The following is a 22,935-nucleotide window of genomic DNA, read 5'->3' as shown; positions in this document are numbered from 1 at the left end:
ATCCTTTTGCTGGGCCACTTACACACAGCAGGGAATACTGCAAAACTTCTGACTGACTTTGATAACTCAATGTAAGACTTCTCTCCCAGACCTGGTGTTTAATTTTGTGAAAAAAAAGTTGCAACTAGAAGTTGCACATTTCTAGAAGCACATGAAACTCCGTTTCAACTTCTCATGAACTTCAGAGACATTCTGAAGTGTATGCTTGTTTTTCATACGTTCCTCTGCCTTCTTATAGCGCTTCCCTTCACAGTTCCACATCTTCCTTAGGCCACTCATTACAAAATAAGACCACAGACTTTGAGCAAAGAGCAACAGGAGATGCAAAAGGTCTGGCAGCATTTGAAAGAAAAATAAAGTCAGTAAATCAAGCAGGGTTTACTTCATTACAAATATAGCAAATCCATTCTTTTTTTTCTGCACTTGGTTGTCCCAGTGAATGATCCAAGACAAACCATCACCCCTGCATTATAACAGCACAGAGCAAGATTATTTCGTATTTCTATGCTTCTAACCCCTGTTTATTACACAGCACAATCAGAACGTGGTTCTTTTGGGCAGAACCAGCACCACCTCTGGCAATCACAGGAAGTTTCTGAAATTCGGTAGCAGCGTACCTTGTGACCAGAAATGCTGCTTTCAGCTTGTGAACTTAACACCTGTATGGAGATGTGAACAGTGGCCACTTCCACCCCACGTGTCACTGCACAGCTCTGTGTGTGAGCTATCTGAACCCCAGCCTAGGGGACGTGGAAAGCGGGCGCCAGCAGCACCTTTCTGCATGAGAAACCACAGCCACATAGGTTGCCCTTTTTCATAGAATCCCAAAGAAACCTCTCTCACATTTCCAACAAAAGCAGCCAAGGGGTAAGCCTTTACAATTGCACAGCATCTTTTTCTTACAAAATTTAGTTTGTTTTTATTCCAGTTACCTAACAATTCATCACAGTAAATCAATTCAGTCCTTATGGATCAAGTACTTACATAAAAACATTTCTCAGCTTACTCTACTCTCACTTAAAAGCCACCGTAACCACAGCTCAGAGGAGATAAAACAGCTTACCTAAATTGAATCACTCTGAAGCAAAAGTTATCTTCATAAAACTATGCCTGGCCCAGCCATGTTTCATGAAACAAGAAGCCATGGGGCTGTCTGACATTCTGAAGCAGAGGTTGCTGAAGCAGCAAACTGCTGGCACTTTAACAGGTGTGGGGGATGTGAAATGAGGATCATTGCCAGAGAACACCAAGCATTTAGCATGGTGCTGCATCACAGTGCATTTTATTGTTCTTACTTTATTAATCACATAGGAATATTTGTGCGTATGTTCTGTTGACCAGCAGTTCTACTGGAGACACGCAGGCTTCTTTCCTTCACTGTATAAAGGTTTATTATTATAATCATACAATAATTAATTTGCGTTTTTGGCAGATTCTTAGTATTGGAAATTCTTCCACCCAAACATGCTTTCAGTTTATGACCAAGTTTCTCTGGGTGTTACCCATGGCACAGCGTCAAGCCAAGTTTTGGGCAAGCTGAAATGAGCCAGGTAAACCAAGAGAACGCTTTAGGGCACACAGAGGTGGGTAAGGCTGAATGCTCAGATGAAGTACGCAGGTGTCTGCTGAGAAGAAAGCTCCTATCCTTCAGTACTACGAATACCACCACAGTGTCAGCAGGCAGGCAAATGCATGGGAAGGAATGCTTCTCTCCCCAGATAATTGATGGAAATGTCTAGCTTCTGTTAAATGCTTTTAAGAATTACCCAAACCTGGAAACCAAACCATATTTACTTCATCTGCCAGTAAAGAAACTGAACAAAAAAACCAATAGCCTTTATATCCCAACTTCCAAAGCACACCTTAAAGGTCATTTACTAATAAAAAATAGCACAGAAAATTACGTGAAAGTATTTCTGAAGAAAATGCTGTTTATCAATTGCAATGCAGAGGAGTCCAGTGTAGCTGCACAGGATACATGCACATCCCTCCTGCCCACTAAAAAGACTCCTGGCTGCAGGTTCAAAGGGGCCAGCAGCCACTGTGCCAGCCCTGCAGCACCACGGGCCTGGGCTGCAGCCAGCAGAGCTGCAGACTGAAATAATCCAGAGTCAAACTCACTGCAAGGAGCAGTTTCATGTCACTGTGGAAATATGCAGTTCTTGCTGCTTCTACTTACATAATTAAACAGGCAACCAGAAATGATTTATATAGCAGCTTGTACCTTAATGAGCAGGGAAATTTAAGCGACAAGCAGCATTCGGATCTGCTCCGGGTTCCCAGGACCAAAGCAGTCACATTGAAATCTCCCCCGTTCAATCTCTGAGGCTGTGAATGGATCTGCACCCCTCTGAAAAGCCCTTCCCCAACACCATCATGTCCAACCCCGCTCAGGGTGCATGGGGAATGCCCTCCATGCGTGCTCTAAGGACACCACAGCTGTCTAAGGGAGATCTTAGGGCAATGCAGCAATGCATGCTTCAATCAGCCCACACTGCTAACGCTCCATTTGCACGCTGTCATTAGACAAGAATGTATTTGAATAGGAAGTGTATTACAGAATTACAGAATTTTACAGCAAGCCAGTCAGTTTTACAAGGTAGATAAAGGAGCCTGGGAACATACACAATTAAATTTCAAAAAGGCAGAAACCAAGGACTCGACACTGCAAGGTGTGAGCAGCAGCAGATTCTGTGCTCCTCTCAAACTTGGCAATATCCTGCACGCAGCCTACATGGAGCTTGACACACCTGGTTCTTCTTCCTAGATGGCCTAATCCCAGACTGTGAACAACATGCCTTACAAACACGTCAGCCTGGGACTCTGTGAGACCTGTAGTGTCTGTACAACCAAAGAAGATTCAAATGTCAGCCTGTGCCTAACTGACACCATCAATCAAAATTCTCAGAGCTTACCTCAAATAGCCTATGGGAACCTGAAGTACAGCTGTACACATTTAACAGTGGAAACACAAGCTGATTAGCAGGTGTGTATTTAAACAGGTTACTGTCAGCTAAAGCTAACACTGCAAGAATGTTTTGCAAAGCTGGTCAACAAGTGAGGGCCAGCTGGCTTTTCTATTTATCTACTTTAAACAAACCTTCTTCAAGCCAGATAGAACTGAAGACGTGTCCAGTTTTGCAGTACTGCAGTTAATACATTCCCATCCCATGCTAAGAGATACAGACAGTCTACATGCATGATGGAGTTAAGACACAGGACCCTGCATGAAGATAAATGCTGCTCTGAAATTACAGGCAGTTTGGAAACCTGAGGCTGCCCTCAGCTGCTCTGCAGAGCTGGCACAGAAGTGTTACTACTGCAAGAGCACGGTGGTGGCCTTAGACAATATCACCTACTGCCAGCTCTGCATGTAGGTGCCATGCAGCACAGAGGGGCTGATTTGTCCAAAGCTGTCTGGGTACCCTTTGGCAGGACAGTGCATTCTTGTAGTAGGAGCCCCATCCCAGGTCTCTGGAATGAACTAAGCTTTCAGAAAACAACCAACAACCAGAACTCTAAAAAATGGGCTTAGCGCTGGTGAGATTTTGGCCTATCCATCTAATCTGAATTTCCCTTTCTTGTTATTTGATCTGGATGTAGCACTCAGGCAGATAAAGGAAAGACAACGCTGCAGATGCAATGACAGGATAGAGAGGCTTACTTCAGAAGGACTGCTGCCAGAGCAAGAAATGTTCATGATAACGTAAACAAATAGACTTGCACAGAAAGTTACATACATTTGTATACATACACACACGCATACAGAAAATAAATCTATGTCTTCATCATCTTCACAACACAACTTCATAGGTCACCCAACAATGCAAGGAGCCTGTTTGCACAGTGCTACTCTCACTCTAATTTTGTCACTTCAGAGTAGCAGATGTGCTGATGCTGCAGTCAAAGGACACAGCCTCCATCTCCCCCAGCAGCCCTTTCCCCTTTGGTTGTTCTGGCACTCACTGGGCAGGCAGGTGAGCCCAACCACTAGCTTTCCCAAGTGCTGACACAAGGACAGAAAGGCAGAGGGCTGCAAGGCTCGCTCACAGGCAGCTGCTACTGGGACTGGCCTGGAAGAGACACAGAACTGCAACCCTGACACTTTGCCACCAGAACTGTTAAAGGCTGCAGCTTGACAGATGCCATCGTGCACTAAGCTCTAGAAAAGCCTCCGCTCTTCAGCACTAACTTCCAGCAATGAAAACACATCTCTGAAATGCATTTTGTATCTTCAGTACACTCATATACTTGCTTGGTCTGCAAGGCTTCCTCTGTTCATGCCACTACCCGCCAGGCTTTCAGCTCTTTCAACAGACGTGCTGATGGAGTCGCCCACCCTGCTAATCAGCACTAATAAAAAATCTGATAATTAAACATACACCTGCATGCAACAAGGCCTACCCACACAAGACAAGTTGGGCTGAAACAGCTTCCGAAGCATGTGAAAATACAAGTTTTCAACTTCTCAGTAATCAGTCATGATCTAAAACTACTTCACACAAATCACTGCTGCTTCCCAAGGATCTTTACTTTGTAAAGGAGTTCCATAACAACAGAGGTGAGCTGTCTATAAAAGGATAGCTTCATTTTCAAGCACCATCAGTTTCAATTTGATGACTTTTTAGACTCCACGAGATTATCCTGCTTCAAGATTGGATCAGTTCTATGAAGTTGCCATTAAATGCAGTTAAACCAAGCTTCAAAGTTTGCAAAACCAGCCCTTGCACGTTACAGATCCATTTCATATTACAGTTGTCTGCTAGGCTGAGTTTAAAAATTTAATCTCATTAGCCTGATACCATTTCTTTCTGTTAGTTTCACATTTATTCACCGACAAGCAACTAACAGAAAACAAAGATTTTGTGCAGTGTATTTCACAGATTTATAGATTTCTGCTTCATATCTCTAGAAACAGCATACAAGGTGGGTATCTAGGCAGAGGGCACAATGCGGGACAGCCTCCCAGGTTCAGGAAGGGAGTGCTTTGCCCACCAGATGCAGATTCCATGAGCAGGCAAAGGCAGAGTGGTGCAGAGCAATGCAGCAGTGCAGCACCCAAGCAGAACTCAGCCAGGGAACTCATTGCCTACCATTACAATGCCATGGCATCTCTCTTTCCATAGACCTGGTCTGCTTACAGATCTGTTTTCATTCAGATTTGGAAAAATAGGTTCTTACCTAGTTCTCCTCGCAGGTTGACTAGTTCTTGAGATAACTCTTTGTGTTGCTTCAGTGCTTCCTCCCTCTGCAGAAGGAAAAACAGAGACAAACATAAGTGATCCAAACAGGGCACCTTCCAATAACTTGCATGTGCTGTGTAGGAAAACAAGAGGCAGGAGCAAGAAGCCAAGCTATGAATCATTTAGGATAACAGTCCTGCTGTTACCAAATACACAGATGTCCTGTTGTTAAGCAAGTTATACTTTAAAACAGAGAACAGTTTTTTCCAGGATAACACTGCAATTAAGATCCTGCTTCACAGCCATTAATTACATATTTTATGATGGGTGGAGCAACATAACCTTACAGCACAAACCAAGCGATTGCTGACAAGGGCACCGGAGTACGGTGAAAGAGGCATGCACTAAGATAAATATCTGAAGCTTCCTTAAGGAAAATACAACAAGCACGACCCCCAAACTTTGCCAAGCGCTCCGGCTGCCCCCGGCAAGGTGCGTGAGGGTCTCGCAGTAGCACACAGAGGCGGCCGCTGCCCTCCCTGCTGCACCGGGGCGGGGAAAAAAAAAGAAAAAAAGAAAAAAGAGACGAGCCCACCCCCACACCGCCGCCCCCCAAAGCAGCCCAGCGCGAGGAGCCCCCCGGCAGCGTTACCCTGGCTGCGGCGCACTGGGGGTAGAGGCACAGCCTGCTGCTGGCGCAGCCCATCTCGGGGCAGCCGCAGCCGCGAGCGCCGCCAGCCGCAGTCCTGCCCTCCGCGCAGCCGAGCCCCGGGCTCCGGGCGTTTTCCCGGCGGAGGGGAGGGGAGCGCTGCCCTTCCCCTCGGCCGCGGCAGCCCGCGCGCGCCCCGTGGACGCGCCGCTGCCGCCCTGCGTGCGGGGACGGCGAGGGGGAGGCCGGGCGGCCGGCGCACGCCCCGAGGCAGGCTGGCGGCGGAGCTGCAGCGCAGGCTGAGCCGCGGCTTTGTGCCGCTCCTTCCGCCGGGACGCGCCCGGCGCAGCGCGGCCGTCCATCCCGCAAGGGAGCGTCCCGCTGCTCGACCCGTGCGGTCCGGCCGTCCCGGTGAGAACCGCGGGCCGAGCGCTCGCTTGGACACGGACACGCTTGGAGAGCTTAAGCAGCCGTGCCCTGGCTCGAGCGCCGAGACGCTTTTACACCACCGGAGCAAAAAACCTGGAATGCTGGAACCCTCTCCTCGTCCCCGTGCTAAGCCGCCTGCTGAGCAGGGAGCTCCACCGGCTGCCCACAGTGCTGCCCCGGTCCCGTCGGGAGGAGGGGGGTCACTGCTCTGCTCCCTGCAGCCGTGCCCACCTCAAGACCCAGGACGGCATGCTGCAGTGAGCCGAGCTCTGGCAGTGCCAAGCAGGAGCTTTCCAGCAATCGAACCACCAAAACCATTTTCCAAAGCTTCCTTGTGTAGTAACCTTATTCATTATTAAATCAGTGCACATGGAGGAGGTTGGATGTTCTTTACCACTCCCTTCCAGCTTCACTTCTTTGTTTGCATACTCATTCTTTATCCTAATTCTAAAAAATAACCATCCTCAAACCCAGGTTCTCCCAGCCTGCCTGAGTTAGTAGGACAGCCTGATTTTCCTTCCCCTCAGCCTAATGGCCAGACCATGCAGCAGCCTCCGGGGAGATACTAATATTTGCAGTGAATGTTCCCAAAGGCCTTCCTTCCTCATGGTCCACAGAACATTTTGTATCCCTTTTAATTAAAACAATCTGATGAGGAAAGGACACATATTAGAATATACTAAGTACTGACCAGAGGCCAAAACCTTAAAATAAAATCAAGTATCAGCTGCTCAATTGACACACACATAAATATATACATATATATATTACATTTCTTGCATTCTGCTGCTCTTGCACCCTTCCCCTTTTTACTGGTGCTGTTGAATACTATGCCCTCAGTCTCCCACTTGCCCATTTGGTCTTCCAAACCAGAAAATCCATGCAGACTTTTATCATGACCACTCATGAAAGCACATTCTCAGAGAAGGCCAGGCATGCGCTGCCAGCCTAGGGGACAGGATGCCCAGAGAGGTGGTGGATGCCCCATCCCTGAAGACACTCAAAGTCAGGCTGAACCAGGCTCCGAGCATTCTGATCTAGCTGCAGGTGTTCAGCTGCCCTGCAACAAAACAGGCAGTAGATGATCTTGAAAGGCCCCTTCCAATTCAAAGAATTCTACGATTCTGTACAGAGGCAGTCTGAGGTGGTCATACAGTTAAGCAGCCACATTCAATACTCAGATTGACAAGCAATTCATTTAGCACTACTATCATCTAAGTTGTGAAATAAAGCTCCAGCTATAGCGGTCTTCCCATGAAAACTCGAAAGTTTAAGACTTGAGATTAAAGTGTAGTAAAATACCCAAAACCACTTGAATGATCCATTGAGAACCATCTTCAGTGTTTAGTTTGAAGACAGGCATGTGGGCACTTTTTGCTGGAACATCAAGCTACCTTCTAGCTCGTATTTCACAAGATTCTAGATGAAAATCAGTATTAGGAACTGAAAGAACAGATCCAAGAGGCAGAATCCAGCAGTTCTGGCATTTCTCCAGATAAATCTGGCAATAACAAAGAGCTTTTTCTAGCAAGATGATCCTTGAATCACTGTCAAAGACTCAAGGAGGGTCTTTGTAACAGTTCCTGGCAAATATATGAGCTTAATGCAAGATCATGTAGAATGGCTGAGGACCTATTTTTCTCATTTCAAAAGAATCTGTTACAGCTGTACAAGAAATTCAGTGTAGCTTTCGCAAAAGCAAACGTGGAAGCAATATGAAGCAATGAGAATAGAGCTGGGGGATAAAAGCTCTGCCACAGGCACCACTATTAATGTGCACTTCTCCAAGAAGATGCTGCAAAACAGTTCTCAGCATAACACTGGAGCCTTAGACATTTCTTGTTATGTGAAAGATTACATTAAAAATCCTCCACAGTTCTTGAGAATTAGTCAAGAAACTCCGGGGAAAAACGTTCCCAACAGAAAGGACACTGTGATCAGGTGAAAACATGAAAGCAGGAAAAACGAGGAGGTACAAGGTGGGGGGAGGATGTGACTGTTTCAAGATGACAAAGCCAGGAACAGAATGAATGACAAAATTTCTTATTTGGATTTTTGTTACTGGCAATTACAAAGCACAGTTACAGGCTTAAGAGTGTTTTTCCTAGCAACCAGCTGTTTTTACTGCAGTTCAAACAGATCAGCCTAGTAGCATTTTAGACAAACAATGGAGAGAACATATCAAGGGCAGAACAGTTCCCATTGCTCCTCCTCCTTCAAAAGCAGGATGCTCTGCACAGGTCTACATTCCAAAGTGAATAAGAAAGGTACCCAACACCAAGCACATGAACAGCCAACCTTCTGGGCCATGCACATATACCAGATGTTCAGCTGTGACAGAAGATACCTCCAAGAGCTGAGGTATCAGCACTTCCAACTGGCAGGTATTGCTCAAACAACCCACACAGCAACTTTGCAGACCCCAGATCACAGAGCAGGCAGTTTTATGGCAAACTGGTAACTCCTACTGTCAACGCTTCCTTGTGAGGCTGCACCAGGCCAACTGCTTTGGATTTCTCAGCCCATCCCACTGCTGGCCAGATGGTGTGGAGCTCCACGTTCTGCTTGCCAGTCACAGCTTAGAGAGACCTAGGTTGGCTGTGCTCCCCTAAGAAGAGGGCTCAAGAGTCCTGTTTTCCTTTGGCAAGTTTTTCCTCCCAAGTTAACTATAGTAAGCCCTTCAGCAGCTATCAAATGCAAACAATGAACCACGGCAGGATTTCAGTCTTGAGTACATGTGCCCAATAAGCTAATGTCACCCATCTTCCATCACACTCCTTTTTGGAAGGGAAATGTGTGCTCCTTAGGAGTTGTACTTAAAAAAGAGCCACTATTATTGTGTTTTTTGTTGTTCTTGTTGTTGTTGTTTCGTTTTTAAATATCAAGCAGCAATGTGGGATCAACAAGCAAATCACAAACTCCTCAAACATTTCCGTAGTCTACCCCATGCAATGCATCATTCTTCCAGGATTTCTGCAGCATTTCCAAGTTAGCAAACTTCAAGCAACTGCCATTTTACGAAGTCCCACCACTAAGTTTTTCAGTTCTCAGATTAATATTTCTATATCTTGCAAAGCCTCGATTGTAAATGTTCACTTTCTGGTTTGAAACAAGTATCATGCGTGGCTCCAACAGAACACTGCAAAATACCACCATATTTACTATGGAATAGCCACATCCAATGTTCAGTACTGAAATATTTAAAGAAATAAGGTGGTGCTGTAGGACTCTTTTCATGACAAACATCCCTACTTATTCTGGGATATTCTTCTCTTAGGGCTGTGATGCAACATGGTCCCTTCCAAGAGAAGAGGGAGCAAAGCTGAGATGATGCTATCATGGCATGCACAAACACAGGAAGTTTTTGAGTAACACAAAGGCTGCAATCATACCTGCTACAGGCAGAACCAAAAGGTTGGAAGCAGCTCTGACCTGAATGGCTACACATCAGCCTTCTAGCTTTATCACTAATACACCTCTCCTTAACAAGGCATTTTGAGAGTTGATACATACGGGAGGTGAACAACCTTCAATGTATAAAATACACTAGCTGTTTTATAAAACATTCTATTAGAAAAGACTAAATAAAACTTGTTCAGAATACATAAGACAGAAATTCATCACGGGCAGCAAGAACAGAAGCATTTGTGTGCTTTACTGCCATACATAGTGTCAAATTAATTTTATTCCAGGAAATGAAGGGCTGGTTTTGAAAGCCATCTGATATCAAACCACGAGCACTTAACTCCTGAAACCGTATTCAGAGGGAAATATTGACTATCTTAAATAAATAAATAATGGTTATTTGCAAGCAATTCTGTAATGTCAGTGCTTAGACCTCACAGGACACTGACATTGTTTGTACAGAGGAACAGATTATCATTTAACTATTTTTTAATACTTGAGCAGGTTCAGTTGTCAACAATTCCCAGCACAGAGTGGATCGCTCTCATCCAAGCAGATACTCTCTTGATCAGACAAAGCACTAGAAAGTGAAGCCTGCTCCATCCTTGTGCTGGGGCAGCCATGAAAAGATCACCAGCCATAATGTAGAAACTGAGTCACACCTCTGTGTAAACTCTAGACACTCATGTGTCAGCAGCTGTAGCTCAAAAGTAGTTATGAAAGGGTAACAAAAGGTCATTCATATCCGCTTTGCAGTATTAAATTAGAATTGATTATTTTGGTCCTTATGTTCTACCAGTTCCTGCTCCCGCTATTCTGGCAAAGCCCTGTCCTCTAAATAAATCTCAGAAGCAAAATCAAGCTAAAGAAGTTAGCCAAGGAAGTGGCACAAGAAACAGCCTTTACCCTCTGCCCCAAGTGCATTTTTGAATGGAGGAATAGACTATTACTGCAATTACTGAAAAAGACATTAATCATCTCAAATCAGTAAATCTGGCATGAAATTACTACTTTCAAATTACTCTTGACATTGCTAAGTGTGTTGCCTTTTTATGAGATAAAAGAAGCAATAAATTTTCACCTGTCCTTGACTTACTGCTTCAAAGAGAATTAAATTAGGCCTCAGATTATGCTTCCTTGTTAAGTAAGAGAGACTTACTGTAACTTACAATATTTGACTTCTCTCGTTTGCTAGGTACTTTTATGGAGAATGAGGCATTTGTTCCCTGATGTTTAGTACGTGAAACACTAAAGCAGAGAACCAGCCAAACAGGATTCCTATGAGTCACTTAATATTTAACATGGGCATTACAGTTGTGGGCTCTTTGTGCTTTTACAAACTTTAGATGCTTCTTATCATCCTATGGAACTTTGTCTTCCCATTTTAAAGAAGTGATGTCTTTACAAAGTTAGGTTTAGATACAGTAACATCCACTATTGAACTTTATGGCCCATTTTCTTACTCTGAAAGATTTCTGAACTGTGATATCAGTTAAAACACGTCATACAGAATGACTTCCCTGTGAAAATTCTGATCTCATAAGCAACTAAATTCACCCTATTTGAGTAACTGCTCATTTCATTTTTCAGCATTTTCTGAAGCTTGTCTCAATTCATCTGATTCAAGCATCAGACAAAGTTTCAAACAGATACCATGCAGCTTTGACAAATGATACTGCCGTAAGTTCTAGTATCTATGAGATTATTAAATCACTTATGTTTTTTTAGAATGTTAAGATTCGAAACTTTATGTTTGAACAAAACATTACAGCATCTGCTTTAAGTCCTTTCAAGACATTTAGAATTTCACCTGCAAATACAGTACAGAAAAGCACAAAGATGTTACTTTATTTCTTTCATTAGCCCCTCCTTTCATTTCAAATTTTAAGAGATACATCTAGCTTGCTACTTTGTAATTAACTTTGCGTCTTCTTAAATAAACAAATAAATAAAAATTAGGAGAAATAACAAGGTAGGGATGGGAACAGGCTTCCTCATGGAAGGCAATGCTGGGTGCCTGAGACTTCAAGCCTGCTTTCAAGTTAAAGACTTGTCTTCTCAACAGACTTGTTCTCTCAACTTGTTCAGAGTAGCAGAGGACAGGACTCCCAGTTCTCCCAATTGTCCACTCTGAATACTCAACCACACCTGGACCAAAGTGATCTTCAAGAAGCTGGAAAGTTATGAGCCCACAAAACTTCAAAGATGCCAAAAATATTCTGTTGCTAAAAATGGTTTTATCAGTTAGCAGCTACGTATCACAGAGAACTTCAGAATAATTTGAAACCTCCTTGCTTTCCAACAGCTCCCTCTAAGACAGCAAAGGCTTCCAGAGCCCAGCTCTGAAAGGGGAAGATACTTTGTATTTTTTATATCTGAAGAAACACAAATTATCTCAGTTAAATACCCCCATTCTCTGTTTTGAAGAAGGACACATCCATACTTTCGAAATCCAGAGCAGAAAAGCAGAAGTGCATTTTGAATGAGCATCCTAATGAAAACCAGACAAGTTTGATGTTAGGATCTGGAAAGTCAAAATTATAAATTTAAAAACTCACAGACAAGCATCTGTGCTTAACGGCCCTGCCAACATATTTCATATTTATATACCAAAAACACGATTGTTCCAAAACTCTTCTGTTTACCACTAAGGGTTTAGGTTTTAGTGATGGAATTTGTACTTCAGCTCTGTAAGAAGTTTCTCACCTAATGAACATTTTCTGTTACACTTCCATAAAGGCCAGAAGAAATTATTCTGATGAATATTTCTCTGTGCACAGAAAAAACTCTTCAAGTGCCAGAAAATTCTCAAGAAAACTAAATACCTTGACTCTTACAGTCATCTGTGTGTCAGGAAATGCCAGTTATAGTAGCTCACACAATAAGGGTGGTCGTTTTATTTCCACCTAGAGATACTAAAGACTATTTCAGCCACACAATTTCTAGCTCATTACTTATGTTGCTTCCTGCATCATATCCACAATTAACGGTATCCCCATATTACTGTCCTCACTCCTTACCCCACAGATCACATTCCTCCTGTGATGGAAACTTCTTAAAGAAGTCACCATATTCATTTCAAAGTAAAATTTGAGTTGTAAACTCCAGTCTTCTCATAAGCATGTCAAGAGAAGAACAGCAGTAAAGCTTGATTTCTGTTTGTTTCTTAATCACAAGCACAATTCTGAAGCTTACTTCTACTACTGAATCTTTTGGGAGCTCTTGAAGCACTCGAAAAGATTTACTTCTTAAATGAGAAAAACACAACTGTGTTATCAGTAAAACTTTTTTTTTTTTTTTTTTAAACTTGACTATTTCTCTAAGTGGCAGTTAAGATGCATGCATTCAAATATGAGGCTAAAAAGTCAATTCACGTTTTCAATATCAACAGAACATTTTAGGCAGTACATTTCCTCTTTTCCTCTTCACTTGAGAGTTAAGTCTTCCTTCAACAGCTTTAGAAGAGACAAAACCAAATTTTAAGACCAACTCAGTACTGAGCTGACAAAAACAAAGTGACAAATGAAAACCACAAAAAGCCTACACAGTAAAACTAAACAAATTAAAAAAAAAAACAACAATCCAACAATCCCAAAACTGTGGTGGTTTAACCTGAGCCCACACTGCTGCGGGCTTCTCAGGCCTACATTCTTACCTCACACAAGCACTGGTGGTTTGTCACCAACACTCCTTCCCAGAGTTCACAGGGGAATAGCCCATAAAATGTTGAGTACGGACAGCCCTATAAAACCAGACCCATAGTAGTTGTTTGGTTGCTTTTTGTTTTGTTTTCTTGGCTCTCCCCAGCCTGGTGGTCACCAAGCTTGTAGAGTGAGTGCAGATTCCACAAGTTGTGCCACAGCCTCACTTTCACCAGACGTCTTAAACCACACTTTCAATGCTTCAGCATACACAGCTACTACTGAAGGGACAATAAATAAATTCAAAGCTAAGATTCAAATGTTGTGTTGCATAATTCAGAGATTATGTAATTGAAGTTTAATGGAAGACTGCTTTCCTTTGCACTTTCTCAGCCTATTATATATTCACCATTTCCACTGTACTGTCACTTTTCCTGTTTGGACAATCAAAAAAAAAGGAAGAGGTCATGGAGTTGCAGGAACTACCATAGGTTTAGGAGGGGAATAGCCATCTAGACAGACTAGCTTGCTTTTGTGATAAGACTGCAGTTTGACACATCCTTTTAATACTGTACACATAATTATCTAACAGTGGAAAAACTTGGTACAGTTTGATGCTCTTGCCAGACAACTTGCTCATTGTGTTTAGTCTGCCATCAGGGTGTCAATCTAGTGAAAATTCATTGCAATAGGATCTCCTGCTCAACAGAAATTGGGTTTTACAACATGACCATTGTGGACTGGCTCATCTTGAAGACACTTGCTCAAATTCAGAACAGTCTTGGTAAAGGCACACAAATCATCTGGATAAACCCTGACAGCTCAAGTGGTAAAGTATTATCAGAGCCAGCTGTTAATATTGACAGCTCCACGATAATGCTTGTAGCAAACACGTTTGAACTCACACAGAGTTTTGTGACAGATTCCTGCTCAGCTGGAAACAGCACAGCAACCTCACACAATCTCATTTAACCCTTAGCAGCCTTCCAACTTCACTCCAGAGGGCTGGCTGCACTTCTGACATAAGTCATTGCCAGCAGATTCTAATTTTGGCAGGGCTATCCCATTTCAAATGAGCTCATAAAAAGCAACTTTAAACTTTTGAGCAGAAATGCATCAGGAATTCTTGGAGGAAAAAAGGAGAAGTAGCAGCAGTTGAATCACCTCTCCTACTAACTTCAGCTTTGTCAACTTTTCCTTCCATGGGGAATACAGGAGGCTGAGGTAGGTTTTGTCAAGGAGTTCTGGCTGAGACTTATATTTTTGAAGCAATGTAGCAGCACAGCCCAGCTCTTTTCTCTATCCGACAGCACAGACTGTCCATAGCCCTTTTGCACTGCCTCTGACCAGGAAGAAGGGTCCATGCAACTAATCTGGCAAAGAAATGCTCTCTCCTTGGCTTGGGTAGCTTTCTGGTAGCTGCAAGCTGAATCAACCTTCTGCAGGGGCAGACAATCACCAGAGTAGCCAAGAGTGGGACCTTCTGATGACAGCATGGTATTTCATCAGCTCAGGCTGCTTTGTGTTACTTCATACTTGCTCAAGTAGAAGGAATGGAAGCACAACCTTGTTGCTCAGCTAAGCATATATATTTTTGATTTTATTTTATTTTTTCCCAACTAGAAAAGCTGCAAGCTACTTTTGTAAAAGCTGAAAATACCTTTTGCTGGTTCTGTGGTAGTTAAGGCAGGGGCTTGCAGCTGGAGCTACACTCAGCTGAAAATTTCTCCCTTGACTATTTGAACACATTTGCAAACTACATCAAAAAACCCTCCAAGATCTACTTCCAAAAAAGAAACGCATGGCCATTTGAGCTTAGGTTAGCTAGATGGAGATCCACATTTCATCAGAAAGGAATGAGAAACAAGCAAAAAACCCACTACCCTTCACATTTTTCACTGAAATACAGAAATTGTACAAAATGCTTCCCCAGCTAATTAGCAGATTTCAAAGTATTGCCTACATCAACCATAGCAGAACAGTCCTTCTCACTCCCACAGTACGTACAGTAAGACTGAGACCATCCTGGGAGTGGACTTCAACATCAAGAAGTAAAACAACTAAAAGCACATATATGTCATTTTTAGCCCAGTTTACAAGTGCATAGACTCAGCTCTTCCCGATTACTCACTTTATATCATTAAAAATAAATGAAATTTCTCCTCTTTCCACCCACAAGATAATACTGAAAAAAAGCAGCAGCAAAATTATTAGTTTCTTCCATACAGCTCCTCTCTCTTTCCTGTCTTAGACACTTTTAAAAATAATCATTCCCATTATTTGCAAGGAAATCATGCTTAAACTGTAAACACATTGTAAAACAGTCTGAAAGAAATAGGTGCATATGAAGCTTTCTTATGTATTCAGATAAAGATACACCGAAAGTATTCCTGACATTTGAGATGTTACAAACACAATATATTTGAGAGAAGAGCCTATGCCAAGACTTTTAAGTTCACAAACTTAGCAAAAATTAAAGCGCTTATTATAAATTAATTAAAAAACTAAGGAGAAATTTGGCAGGAAAAATTTCACCATTTAATCTGAAATGACAGGCATTACATACATGCGTGTATCAAATTGCTTTGAAAATATTGAATTATATTAAAGTGTTCCAATCCAGAGTTCAATAAGAAAAAAAAACCAACAAACAGCTGCTCTTACTGAATTGACCAGATTTGAATTAGAGAAAAAATAGCTGTCATTGTATTAAATGTGCAACAAAATCATTTCTAGACTACAAATACATATTAAAGTTTATTAAAAACGGCACTAACACCAGGGCATTCTGTTATAATAGCACCATTAGGTGGAGGCCTATAGTTAATATGCCTATAGTTAACTGCGGTTGCAATGTAGCACATGAAAAAAAAAAAAAAATTCTAGGAGAAGGAACAAACCAGAATGCAGCAGCTGGAGTGGAAACAGACATTATTTATCAGTGTACTGATACATTCAAAGCCACTGTTGAGAACAGTTCAACAAACTAAAACTAGCATACAGATTATTTCTAAGTTTTTACCTCAGACTGGAGGTGCTGGATCACAACTGTCAACGCTTCAAACTTCTGGTTACTGCTTGACAAGAATTTTTTGAGCTGCAGGATGATTCCACTTTGGTTCTCACATTTTGTTTTGTATTGTGCCAACTCAGCTCCTTTTGCGCCAGTTGAATGCACATCTGTGGAGGTTTGGGTCTGTATGCATGAGCTTTTAGGACTCCGCTGCTTGCCCTTATCAACTGAAACAACAAAAACAACAGCAATTAATTAGTATACACTTCATGTCTCACCAAAGCTTAAAGATAGGTACAAAAGAAAACACTGCCCGAAACACTAACTAGGAGAAACAGTTATTTCAATAGCACTGCAGAGCAGACAGTACCATCTGCTGGATTAGGTTCTAGCACCGTAACCTCACATACAACACTGCTCTTCAATCTTACTTTCACATATTCTGTCTTACCTTTCAGCATACCATTCGCACTGTGCTTTGAATAAACATTCTCATAAAACACACTGTCATCCTACCTATACAGTGACTTACTGCTTTCTTAATAGTCTCTTATTTTTGTTACAACGTCAACTTCATGTTTTCTACACTCTAATGTACAACTGAACACTACAGCACTCCTTCCCTACTTTCACTTCTCTTTTCTTTCCTTTCAAAATGTTCACTACAAGAACTCCACTCTATACCTCAGGTTTGAGCTCCATTAACGAAAAATCTTTCAACATCTTCTTAGTGTCAGCAATTTCATTCACAAAGATGGTACTTTAAAATGCTCTACAACTTGAAATATATTTCAAGAATGCCCTGCCACTCCTTATAGTCCAAGAATTACAGACTTCATGTAATTCTCTCAGTAACAGTGCAACCTCAATCACTTCACAGTACACAATCACATAGTGTCAGAGGAAAGAAATCACATTACATAATCCAGTGCTCAACTCATAAACACCACAGATGTTACAGGTTTCTCCTGCCTTTGGACTGAAAAGTTAGCACAGCACTTCCCCTTTTGATCATGCATGGAGCAAGCAAACACTTTTGCAATAAAATGCTGATGCAACACACATATATCCCTTGGCATTTTAATGAAGACATCTATGCAGATTATACAGTTTCAACTTAACGAGATTCCTTCCAGATAAAGTAACAAAACCTGAGAGGTGAGATTTAGGGGAAATAAGAACAGGAACGTGTGGAGATTAAAAAAAAAAAAAAAAAAAAGAGACAAATTAATGAACTAGAAGTAGTTGCTAATGAATCCTTTTGAGGCCCAAACATCTGGTATGAAGGTTGTTGAGTGACACTTGAATACTCCCAGCAGTGAAAGGCTCAGTCATATAACTGAAGACATTAACCGAGAGCCAAAGCTTCATAGTTAATCTAACCAACACATCACCTCTTGCATTAATCCATCAGTCCTGCATAGACTTCACTCATTTTTAAAACATGTGAAATAAAGTCTCCTATTCAAAATATTTATGCCATCTGCACCTCTCTTGCTGAGCAGGGTGTGAAGGGTCTTCACATTTTCAAATAAATCCACTGTAGGAAAGATTTTCTGCCTTCCCTTTTAGTTAGAGAAGTAGAGAAATGACAGCACATTGTTTTTATAATGTTCAGATACTCTTGCAATCTTGGAAAATTTACTGCACTCGTACTTAAGAGATGCTAAGTGTTGCAGTGTAAATTTTCAATTAGAAACACACATTGCAGATTAATAGCAGAACAGTCAAAAGGTGTCAACATAACCCAAATTGAAAGCCAAATTCTGATCAGAAGAGTAGGCAGATCAAGCTTATTTGCCAGTTCTAGGTAGCTTATTTTTACTATCCTTTTAACAAACATGAGCAATTGTTTTCTCACAGTAACAGGCACAATGCCTTTTGAAATAGATCTCTTTACATGAAAAGAGGGTTCAAATTTGATAGCCATCTTGTTAGATCCCCAGCAATCTCACATCAAACACTGTGTTAGTAGCAAATACCTGTCAGCTTATGAAGGTTGTTAAAGTAAATTAGTCAGTAGAGACAATAATCAAGGGGAGGGGAAAAAAAAAAACAAACCAACAAGGCAGAGACTAGGGAATAAACACATACATTTGGCCCTTCCCTACCTAAGTAGCTCATGTACTCCTACTCTCTCATTTATTCCACCTCCCTCTCTGAATGCTTCCCTTACAAAGCAAAGACAATTTGAGCACTATCCCTGATTTAAAGGTGCTTGTAAATTCACTAATACAGATACTCATCTCATTCTTAACTATATGAAATGACAAACATCTATTTGTTACAATCCTGACAAAGCTGCTCTAAACTTCCACAAAGGACTGCAGACAAGATGTACTCAGGAAAGTAGTTACTTCAGATACAGTTACCTAATGAAGTTGTTTTTATTTAAATACACTGATATAACAGCTAACCACAAGCAACACAGGAGTCAGACAGCTGCTGTTTCCACAGTTCAGCCGGCCTTCACCAGTTTGCCAGTCTCACATCACTGGTTTTACACCAGTGCCCAGAACACCAAGACTATTTAGAGGCATTTATTCCAACATCCACCCAAGCCAACTCTGGATACTATACTAAAAAAAGCTGAACAAAAAACATACACAAAAATTCCCTGACAGTCCTGTTGGCAATTTTATCAGACGTGTGCTATGCACAACCACTTCAAATGTTGAAAAGTATTTCTCAGCTAGCATGAAAACTCCATAGCATGAAATGCCTCTACAGATTAACACCAGCAGCGCTCCAATGCTTATTTATGGCCCATGTACCTCTGGGCAATGACAGATTGTTTCCAGATTTGTATAGAAGGCATGCTATGATGTCAAAACAAAAGCCATGCTTTCATTAAAACAAAGCATCAAGAGTCTAATCACTGATACAACATATCAATGACAGACTCTGAATTAAAGACGGTATCGGTTACCAGCTCAAGTCCTCGCTTTGCCATTTCTGATTGCCACCTTTAGACAAGTCAGACTGGTAATGCAAAACATTTTTCTCCCCTATGGTTAGGTTCTGGACTCTTTTCCAGCAGACAAGAAAACACTGTACCAAATCTATTTGAGGTGCTCAATTTCTGAATATTGGAAGTCATAGATTCTCAAGTTTTGCATGCAGCACAGTATCCCTACAGAGCCAACAATGTGGGGCATTATCCTTTTTCTCCATCAAAACAGCAGCAGTAATTTTGCAGAGGTTGAGCCTTCTGATTACTGAATCATTCACATCTTATTTTGCTGGCAGAAAGAATATCTGCTGACCTTGCAAAGGTTCATAAATCTTCCCACTCCATGTGAGGTCACTACATGGACAGCAGCTACAGACTCTTGTTCTTTGATGAGAACATTAGACCCATCCTTTCTTTTTTTTTTTTTTGTGAAGAGAGCTGTTTTCCATACACAGATTCACTGATTTAGAGATCATAAACAAGAAACAGAAAACTGTTCAAACATTAGTCTGCTTTACATTTAAGAGCTTCAGGACTGCACAGTACTTGAAGCAGTACTCGAATGGCCAGCTACCTCAGGACTTGTCACATCCTGCTGGTATCCCAAGCCTCTCTATCTTGTGCACTGCTGGTTTACCAGGTGAAACGTCTGTCACTCACTCCTTTGCAGAGCCAAATCAAAGCCTCTCTCTGCTCAACGTATACCAGGTAATGCCCACATTTTCTAGAAATTATTTTCTTTAGCCACAGATTCAATTTGCCAAAAACATTCCAAATACTGAAAACAAACTATTGACAAGCACAAATAAGAACAACCTCACTTCTCTCCTCACACCTTTGCAATCACCATTTCTTACCACTAAGCACCTTCTTTTCAGGTTCTTCTTCCAAACTATCAGTTTCCACGGGCTTTTGAAAATTCAGGTGTGTCTTGTGTAAGCATTTTTCAAAGAAAAATCCTCGTTCAACATTTTCTTTTGTAGGAAGATGCAGGCTGGTAAAACCTTCCTGCCTCTCTTCCATCTTTTGGAAAGCCTTGTCTACACATATTAAGTTGGTGCTCACTTCTTTGATCAGTAAAACCAGATCGGCCTGAGTATTTAACCGAGCTTCCATCTCTTTCCTTACTCGTTGGATTTCCTCAAGTACATTTCTTATATCCAAGTGGCTAGATTTCATCTCTGCTTTCAGCTCCTCTTTCACCTGCTGCTGGCTCCTCTGCAGTGCTAGCACTGCTCTGATTTCGTTTTGAGATGTTTCCATGTCATGCTTCAGTTCCTTCTGTCCAGCTTCCATCGACTCCTGACAAGCTTTGACTTCTGCCAACAATGCAGCAAAGCACTCCATCCTGATCCCACCAGTCACAGGACTTCTTCCAGTGTCACAGCTTCCAAGCAGTCAGGATCATTTGTAAGGTAGAAGCAGATTTCTCAGATAACAAGACAGCTAGCACATGCCCTCTGGTATGGTCCTACCTCAACTTACAGCTCACTTCAGCAAAGGCACCAAGTACAAGACCATTACTAGGCAAAACTAGTACTCCATAAAATACTTCAGTAAGCAAAGCTGTAGAGTCAAAGCTCCATTCTCAAAACTTCACCAAAGCACTAATCAGTTTAATTGGCAGACTGTGCCACACCTGAATTTTTTAAGTCTTTTGCTGACATCACTGTATGTGGGACGTCACTCCCAGAAAGCCACTCCCAGCTGTCATTTGATCTGTACATCAATAAAGAATGCCTGGGCATCAGCCACCAAGGTTGTTGCAATGCAGTCAAACAGTGCAAGAACACCATGGCCCTTTCTTTTCAACAAAGGCTCTAACAGGCCTTTTGGAAGTCTGAATTGCCTGTGCGAGCTGAAAGTCCAAAAGCTCAGCAATAGTTGTTTATTTCAACCATGTATTCAATGAAGTGGTTGTGCACCCATCTTCCTGCTAATGTTTGGAATAAGACATGACGAGCAAGGCAGTGAGGACCTTGGCCATTGCCCCACTTCCACTGAACACTCTCCTCAGTACTACAGCTGGTAATGCTCATATAGCAATCTATGGAAGAACCCAGAAACTGAGGACACTTTCCAGTTGACCAACAATGAACACTTGAAGACAACATGGGAAAACTGATTAATAACCTGTTCTTGGTAGGTTAAGGAGAAGACTTTTGGCAATCAGGTGTGAGTTAACTTCTCTCTGTAGTAGCTAAAGCTTCTGAATTTTATGCACAGAACTCAAAGTTTTAAGCTGCATGCAATAACAGGAAGACTAATTATACCATGCTGTTGTTTTGTCAGTGATTTAATTACTCAGTTATTTGATTTGGTCTGAAAAAATGACCATCCAGTGTAGACCTTAGGCTATAGAAAGCCTCTGCGGCTGCCCTCAGGTAAGTGACCTGATGTTCAGAATAACAACCAGCATCCAGAGTGGGTCTCTCAGCATCACTGAAGTTAAAAGTTGACAGCTTTTACATACTATCTTTGTAGTTTGTAAGTTAGCTCCAATGTGCTGTTTTTTCCTGAAGAAATGATGATCCCATAAACACCCCATAGCAAAGGATCTTTGCTGTCCATAACAAACTGCAGCAAACCTGTGAGCATGGTTTCGAGATGGGGAGCATTACAAATAATAATGATAGTCTGTGCACAACTGCAGGATTTCTGTTTCAACACTGTGTTGCTGACCAAAGAACCAATCTGGCGAGTCCAGCTTGCAAGACAATGTTACTCCTCACTTTCAACTTAGCCTCCTACACAAGTCCAGGCACACTCATAGGAAGGAATCAGAGGCATCTGCACGCAGCTTGCAGGTACTGCCCAGCTATCTCAGACTATCACGGCTTCTTAGCGGACACATAATACAGGCAACAGTCTGTTGGCTCTTTTTTTCCCCTAAGTCTCTACTACCAGAAGGTCAGATATATACTTTCTGGTAGCACAGCTGTATTTAGGAAACAGGATTTTCCCAGCACAGCTACAGGCCATATGTTTCCTCTACCCCTCCCCAACCCTATTCAACCCTATTTCTAGCTGGACAGCCAACCTGTGTTTCTGAGCACTAGTGATCAAGCACAATCAGTGCTGAAAACTAGTACACAAAATAGATTGCAAAAGCACAATCTGAGTTTTGAATCCAACACCTGTGACAAAATGGATTAGGCAGGTGGAAAGAGACATCTAATTCAGCAGTACTTCTACTTTCCTAGACTAAAATCTGCAGTAACTTAGGACAACTCTATAATCCTTCTATGCCAACCTTTGCCACACTTTAGCACTTCCTAAAAATCTCAACAATACAGGTGAATTACATGTACAGACCTTGTCAGATGCCTCCTAACAGGAAATGAGAATCCAGCTGAACTGACACCAGCTGGTTCAGTGAGGATTTAAGTGGAAAATGGGTCACATTGTGAGTGTAAAAGGGTGTTCCTGTGGCTTACCAGTGTAACCATTCAAGTTCTGTCTTCTCCTGACAGCTTCTGGTAGCCAGCACAGTTACTGTTCGTACTAAATGGAATGGCTTGAAGCATTCATTTTCCGGTAACGTTAAAGCCATAATTATGTGAAGAGCTCATGCAGTGATTTCAGCTGAATAAAAATAATTGTTTTCTATATAAAAAAAAAAAAAAAAAAAAAAAGGGAAGTACCCAACCAAGACTGTCTTT

General features: G+C 41.9%; 1 protein-coding gene across 15 annotated transcripts in view; it reads right to left on the bottom strand.

The window, feature by feature from the left end:
* Nucleotides 1-22,935, bottom strand: part of MTUS1 (microtubule associated scaffold protein 1) — a 112,045-nt gene that overhangs the window by 10,189 nt on the left and 78,921 nt on the right. For 14 of the 15 annotated variants that reach the window (XM_048943081.1, XM_048943076.1, XM_048943082.1 and 11 more), the window contains 2 exons: nt 16,330-16,547; nt 5,182-5,248 (listed from right to left, as the gene is read on the bottom strand). In XM_048943081.1, the coding sequence (XP_048799038.1) occupies nt 5,182-5,248; nt 16,330-16,547 (285 nt within the window). Of the gene's footprint in view, nt 1-5,181; nt 5,249-5,835; nt 5,974-16,329; nt 16,548-22,935 lie in introns of those variants that run through there. The other variant, XM_048943091.1, reaches the window with a different exon arrangement.

This window comes from Lagopus muta, chromosome 4 (assembly GCF_023343835.1).
Source record: "Lagopus muta isolate bLagMut1 chromosome 4, bLagMut1 primary, whole genome shotgun sequence".
NCBI lineage: Eukaryota > Metazoa > Chordata > Aves > Galliformes > Phasianidae > Lagopus > Lagopus muta.
This window is presented reverse-complemented; position numbering and strand designations above follow the sequence as displayed.